We start from the raw sequence: 7,659 nt of genomic DNA, 5'->3' as shown, positions 1-7,659 counted from the left end.
TCTGCTGCAGCAAGGGGGAAGAAGCGCCCCCGCTATCACCCGACTCAGACGAGTAGCTCTGCAGCCGAACTGATAACTAGTAGTTGTGTTAAGCTTATTAGGTCAGATTTCATGTACTAGGAGTTAGTTAGTACCCTAGCTTGACTTAGTTGTATTTCCTTTCGTAGTCATGATAGTAATGCTTGTAATCCGTACTGCGACATGTAAATTGGCCATATCAATGGCATTTTTGAAATCAATGTGAAGTATGGGTTATCTCAGAAATTTTTCTTGTTGCTATGGAAATGTTTGTACGAATTTGCCTTTATGCACAAATGGATCATATATGGACCTTGCATCTGTACGCATAATCAGGATTGAGAAATGTTTCAGCCCCTAATCTGTCTAAGGATGTTTTACAGGAAATGCCTCCTCGACCGGAGGGTCGATACGTCCGTCTTCCTCACGGAGGGTTGATCGAAAGGGACCTCCTCCCTGACGATCCGCAAGGCCCCCTAGGCGGGAACGGATCTCAGAACACGGGTAGCACTACCCAAGAGGCGGCCCCTAGTGCTTCCCCATCGCAGGCCGCGGCATCTGTACCACCTCCGCCACCAGTCATGGATCGGGTAGATCAGATGTTGCTTCTCATGCAACAGCAGCAACAGATGATGGTTGCAAATATGCAACAACAGTAGCAGATGATGACCACTATGATGGGGGCCATGGCCCAAAGCATGGGAGAGCCGCAACCGGCGCAACCCGGTCCAAATGCATCTGCAAGCAACGTGAGCAGCCTGTTTGAGCGGTTCCAGCGGTATAGACCGCCTACATTCGCAGGCACCCACCGCCCCGAGGAAGCAGAGTATTGGCTCAACCGAGTCACCAAGTTGCTATGGCCTCTCCATTGTTCTGAGGCAGAGAATGTAGAGCTTGTCTCGTATCTTTTTGAGAAAGAGGCGGATTTGTGGTGGGAGAGCGTCTTCCGATCCATTCCCGAGGACCATGTATGGACCTGGGAAGCATTCGAAGCCCGCTTTAAGGAGAAGTACATTCCTCAATCGTACCAGCACGAGAGAGAGAATGAATTTCTCCGTCTCTAATAAGGAGGGATGAGCGTGGCCCAATATGAGAACTGCTTTACTGAACTCTCCCGTTACGCTTCCGAGATGATTGCCAATGAAGCGGTAAAGATGAGACGATTCACGGCTGGGCTGCGAAGCGGTATTCGCTCCAAGATATGTTGCGTCAACATCAGGATATACGCCGAGCTCGTCGAGATGTCCATCAGGGCGGAGCAGGATGAGGAGCGGGTCGCCCGGAACCGTTCACAGTTAGGGCTTCGAAACAGGGTGGAGGGACCGTCCTCCTCTTATGCAGGAAAAAGGGCGCGCCCCAACTCACCTCCCCGACTAGCTGCCACGCCGGCCCCTTCTACGCGACAGGCCCAGGTTTGCACTTATTGTAGGAGAGCGGGACACTCTGAGCCCTATTGTTTTACGAGGATGAGAGACCTCGGATTCACCCCGCCTCAGCGTAATATTAGGCCCCCACAGCCAGCATTGCAGATTCCGCCCTTACGGGCAATGGGGCCTAACCAGCAATTTCGACGCCCACCACCACCTCAGGGTAGACTGCCTCAACAGCCCGTGCAATGGCCAAATTTTTCACAATAGGCTCGGGTGCATGCCCTAGCAGTTGAGGGCCAAGATGCGGCCATCCCCACTCCTACGACCTTCAAGGTGACGGCCCACATACAAGGTACACCTATATTCCTTTTGGTGGACACCGGATCTACTGCTTCTCTCATATCTCATGCCGCCGTCAAGCATTTGGGGCTGCGCCCCAGGCCCTTCGTGGGGGTAAAGATCATCGCTGCCGCTGGCACATTTTCAGAGGCGACTAAGATATGTTATGATTGTCCCATTGACCTGGGATGCAAGGTGGCAAACGTGGATTTGATAGTGACCAAAATCTTCCATTATGACGTCATCCTGGGCATGGACTGGTTGACGGTAGTGAGGGCGGAGATTGATTGTGATGCAAAGACAGTAAAGATACATGAAGACGACGACACTCCCCTCACGTTCCCGGTCCAGGTCAGCTACGAACGAAGGATCTCGTGTTATGCATCATTGGAGGATGGATATTCTGGACCCTCGATAACGGACACACCCGTGGTCAAAGACTTTTGGGACGTATTCAAAAACATACCTGGACTGCCACCTCGACGTGAGATAGACTTCACGATTGATCTGGTTCCTGGAGCCAAGCCCATCTCTCTGCTTACTTACTGCATGCCCCCATGTGAAATGGAGGAATTACGGACTCAAATCGATGATTTGCTAGAGTTAGGTTTCATCCGGCCCAGCGTGTCGCCATGGGGAGCCCCAGTCCTATTCGTAAAGAAGAAGGACGGCTCTTTGCGACTATGTGTGGATTACCGAAGGCTGAACCAAATGACGGTTCGGAATAAATACCCGTTGCCTAGAATCGATGATTTATTCGACCAGTTGAGGGGTGCTCAATACTTCTCAAAGATAGATCTAAAATCGGGGTACCATCAGCTGCGAGTTAGAGATGAAGATATTCAGAAAACGGCCTTCAGGACCTGTTTTGGCCATTACGAGTTTCTGGTTATGCCGTTCGGGCTCACCAATGCCCCCGCGGTCTTCATGGACCTAATGAACCGAATCCTTAGGCCGTTCTTATACCGATTCGTCATCGTGTTTATCGACGACATATTGATTTATTCAAAGAGCCACGAAGAGCATGGGAAACACTTAAGAGCCGTCTTCGAAACTTTGGAAAAGAATCGATTGTTTGTGCAATTTAGGAAGTGCGCCTTTTGGAAGGAGGAGGTCAAATTTCTAGGTCATGTTGTGTCCAAGGAAGGGATATCTGTGGATCTCGCCAAGGTGGCGGCGGTACAAGGTTGGAAGCAACCGAAATCGGTTACGGAAGTGCGAAGCTTCCTTGGGCTAGCAGGCTATTACCGCAGATTCATTAGGGATTTCTCGAAGATAGCCCGGCCGCTTTCACAGCTAACTCGGAAGGACCTCAAATTCGCCTGGAATGAAAAGGCGGAGGCGGCTTTCCAAGAGTTGAAGGACAAGCTGACGTCGGCGCCTGTGCTTGTGCTACCCGAGCAGGGGGTCAAGTACACCGTCTATACTGACGCCTCTCAAGTGGGATTGGGTTGTGTACTCATGCAAAAGGACAGGGCAATTGCGTATGCGTCTCGACAGTTAAGAAAGCACGAGGAGAACTACCCCACGCATGACCTCGAACTTGCGGCGGTGGTTTTCGCTTTGAAGATATGGAGGCACTATCTCTATGGTGAGGAGTTTGAACTCTTTACTGATCACAAGAGCCTCAAATACATCTTCACCCAAAAGGACCTGAATATGAGACAGCGTCGCTGGATGGAGACGTTGAAAGACTTCAAGTTTGATGTCTCGTATCGTCCTGGAAAGGCCAACCTAGTGGCAGACGCCTTGAGTCGCAAGAAGACAATTGAATTTGCGGCCCCGCTAATGGTGAGAGAGTGGGACATGGTGGAGTTCGTTCGGGACTTTGACATGAAGCTAACGGTGGAGGAACCATATGAGTTCATAGCCCACGTTCAAGCCCAGCCAATGATTGACAGTAAAATCATTGAAGTCCAAGAGAGCGATGAGTTATTGAGGAAGATGAGGGAAGGGGCAAGGAATGACGAGAAGTCCGAATGGAGAGTCGGCACCGACGGGGGATTGCGGTACCGAGGCCGCCTTTGTGTTCCAAACCTCCAGGGACTACGAGAAGAAGTTCTAAACGCCGCCCATAATTCCAAGTTGGCGATGCATCCTGGTAGTACAAAGATGTACCGGGACCTAAGGCGAACGTATTGGTGGGACAACATGAAAAAGGAAATAGCGGAATATGTATCCCGGTGCCTCACCTGTCAACAAGTTAAGGCCGAACACCGCCGACCACCGGGCCTGTTGCAACCCATGCCTATAGCGGAATGGAAGTGGGACTTCATATCTATGGATTTCATTGCTGGGTTACCCAAAACAAGGAAGGGGCACGACTCGATATGGGTGATTGTGGACAGACTAACCAAATCAGCCCACTTCTTGCCGATTAAGACTTATAGATCCGCCGACGACTTGGCTAAGCTATATATTAAGGAGATAGGGCGGCTCCATGGCGTCCCATGGGAGATTGTGTCGGACCGGGATGCTCGTTTCACGTCAATCTTTTGGACCCGCATTCAAGAAGCTATGGGAGCGAAACTGAAGTTTAGCACCGCCTTCCACCCGCAAACAGATGGACAAACCGAGCGGGTAAACCAGATTTTGGAAGACATGTTGCGCGCTTGTGTTCTGGACTTCCAGGAGAGTTGGGACGATTGCCTCCCATATGCCGAGTTCACTTACAACAATAGCTTCCAAGCTAGCATCGGAATGGCACCATACGAGGCCTTGTATGGGCGTCCATGCTGAGCCCCACATTGTTGGGAGGAAATTGGCGAGAAGGGTTTGCTCGGACCGGACCTGGTGCGGATCACGACTGAAAAGATTGGAATTATCCGGCGCCGCCTCTTGACGGCTCAAAGCAGGCAGAAAAGCTATGCCGACACTAGGCGAAGGGACTTGAAATTTGAAGCGGGGGACCACGTATTTCTCAAGATTTCCCCAATGAAGGGAGTTTTACGCTTTGGCAAGAAGGGGAAGCTTACGCCACGATTTATTGGGCCATTCCAGATTTTAGACCGTGTGGGCGCTGTTGCTTATCGCTTGGCCCTACCCACGCCTCTAGCCGGGATGCATAACGTTTTCCACGTATCCATGTTGAAGAAATACGTCCTAGATCCTTCGCACATCATCAAGTGGGAACATGTGGAACTTAAGGAGAACGCCACATACATTCTTCGACCCACTCATGTACTTGATAGGAAGGAGCAAGTCCTACGCAACAAAGTCATTCCGTTGGTCAAGGTACTATGGACCCATCACGATGAAGAAGAGGCCACTTGGGAGACGGAAGCAGAAGTCCTCAAGCATTACCCAACCCTGCTTCAGCAATATGATCAGGTACAAATTTCGAGGACGAAATTTATTAGTAAGGGGGGTAGATTGTGACAACCCGACCACTCGATACAGTGTCCTGGGGCGTCCACGTCGGACTTTCCGCAGGACCGATCGTTTAAAAACATTCGTGGTGGGGGTGCCATGAGCAATTAGTCTAGGATTAGCCCATTTGAACATGCCGGACAGGCCATGGCAAGACCAAGTGCGGACCGCCAAGCCGGATAGCCATTTACGCTGGGCTACGGCCTGTGCGGGCTGTACCGCGCCGCCGGAAGGTCAGAAAAATCTAGAAATTCAGGGGATTATAGGACTCACTGGGCTTGTGGACCCTCGGGGACCCCGGGCCCAGCAAGCACTCAGAAGTGGGATCTGGCACAGGCTTAGTGCACCTCACCCTCGCCAGGACCAGAATCCGGCGCTTGCGAATGGAATCGAGACTCCGGGCTATCCAACCGTCGGATCTCTTCCATCTTTATGGCGGAGGTCTAGTGGATTGTCCTACGCATGTCCACCAACTCCAGGACCTGATCGTGGGCCGGTCACCGTCGATCGCAAATCGGACCCGTGCGATCAAACCCCTGGTCCGATCGTCCCCAAATTTTGCGTGGCCCTTTATCGGGCCATGAAGCGCCCATCCTAAAAATTTCATAGCCTGAGGACCACCAGAATTACTCAGATCACTAGAATGGACCCCACAGGGCCGTTTAAAGACCAGGACCTTTGGCTCAAACCCCACTTTCGTCTACTCGTTTACTCCCAAATTTTACACGGGCCCTAATCGGACCATGAGGCACCTCCCCACCAAATTTGGTGACCAAAGGAGCATTAGGGCCACACCAACCCCAAAAATGCCCCCTAGGTGGCTAATTTGGGAAATTGAGGGAACTTAAGGCCAAGAGGGCCAAGTCTAGGGAATAAACTCTATCCCTCATAAACCCCTCTCCCATTTGCTACAACCACCAAGAGAGAAGGAGAGTAAAGGGGAGAAAGAGGGAAGAAAGAGATTTGTGGGGCCATAGATCAAGGTGGGGTCCCAAGAAAAAGCCAACCCTTCCATTCCGTCGCCTCTCTTGCAAGGAGAAACCCCTCTCCTTAGCTTCAACAACGGTCCGCGGGTTGCCTAGGTAAGGTTTTCACCCCTCATTCTTGAAACCCATGTAGCAAGGTGGGTTTGGCTTGAAATTCTAACATGCAATAACTTGGCTTAGGGATTCCGTCCGATCTACCCGAAAGCCCTCTTTCCTAGGGCGTTTCCGATTCTCCAACGAACCATAGGTGCGGACTATTACTCCTAGGTGGTCTTGCACCAATTTCAATATGAGATTAATGATTTTGATTGCTTGGTGGTGTGTTTAGAGAATATAGAGAAAAACTTAGGATTTCATGCTTATTGGAGTGCTATGGAAATTGCATGTTTTAATTGATTCCCTCACATGATGTTTGTACTTGCTTCTTGCATGACTCGATGTAAATTGTGGATTTCTTGTTGATGTTTTGTTGGATTGCACTTATGATGTTGCCCTATAGCATGCATGCCTTAATTGTTCTCTTATGCAAATTTGTTTTCCCATAAGAGGAAGGAAGTGAGCAACTTCCTCACTAACACACACACTACACATGCACCATTACTCACGAATCATGATGTTCTGCTTAGTAAATGAATTTGAATTATATATGGATGTATGAGATTGTGATGATGATTTTGCCAGTTGATAACCTTATCCGTTGACTTGTTGTGGACCACCATCCAAACCCTAGGGATTGGTCAAGAAAGCATGGAGAGTCGAGGTGGTCCCGTTGGTAGGACCGCCTTGAGGTTAAACCTGTGGATTTGGGTGAGTGCGGGAGGGCGACAGTAGTTGGACTACATGGGTTGCTTGCACCCGATGTCGCACCGCCACGTATTCGCCTGGACTCGTGCGGTTCAGCCTACCGTTAACCAACCATGATTGTTAACCCTGTTTGCTCACATCTGTATGGAACCTGTGACACCCTGCAACCGATGTAGCCCATCAATAATCCACCTAGAAATGGTCCACAGCCTCGTGAGCCGGGCATGGTGGAATGGGACACTGTGTTCGAGTTGTCGGCCTACGCTGGGGTGACGCGCCTCCCCGTAGTGACCGCGAGCAACCTCATGTTCAGCACCCCCATGTGCTTGAAGTCGGGGATGGGGGAAACCCGACGGGGTCAAGGACCGCGGGGTCTTGGCCTCACGCATTGGGGGGCCTTGGCCTCGCAACCAGTTTAGGGCGTATGAAATGTGAGGTGTGACAGATTCTCAAACCTGCTAGATGAAAGGAACTAACTAAAGAACTCGGCTAACACGATCGCATCGCATCGCACTAGGTAGGGTAGCGACTCGGCAGTCGAGGTCGCACTAAGGGAGTGTTGGCATTGGCGATCGTTAGATGTTGTCGCACGAGGGAGCGTTGTTGTGAGGGCATGCATCATATCATGCTGCATACATGCGCATTAATAAGACTACTTAGATGTTGGTGATTATATGCTTTTCATTAAGACCGTATTAAAATTGTTGCATATGATAACTTGAGATTAATAGCACCCATTGAGTTGATCACTCACTCCCACTCTGGGACGGTGT

General features: G+C 50.5%; 1 protein-coding gene across 1 annotated transcript; it reads left to right on the top strand.

The window, feature by feature from the left end:
- Positions 1-1,091: 1,091 nt before the first annotated feature.
- On the top strand, positions 1,092-2,989 carry LOC131249717 (uncharacterized). The gene is made up of 3 exons (XM_058250488.1): positions 1,092-1,562; positions 1,656-2,648; positions 2,816-2,989. Exons 1-3 carry the CDS (start codon positions 1,092-1,094, stop codon positions 2,987-2,989), a joined length of 1,638 nt encoding a protein of 545 aa, XP_058106471.1.
- Positions 2,990-7,659: the final 4,670 nt, after the last annotated feature.

Source organism: Magnolia sinica, chromosome 6 (assembly GCF_029962835.1).
Source record: "Magnolia sinica isolate HGM2019 chromosome 6, MsV1, whole genome shotgun sequence".
Classification (NCBI taxonomy): Eukaryota; Viridiplantae; Streptophyta; class Magnoliopsida; order Magnoliales; family Magnoliaceae; genus Magnolia; species Magnolia sinica.
Note: the sequence above shows the minus strand (reverse complement) of the source record. Positions and strands in the feature narration are given on the sequence as shown.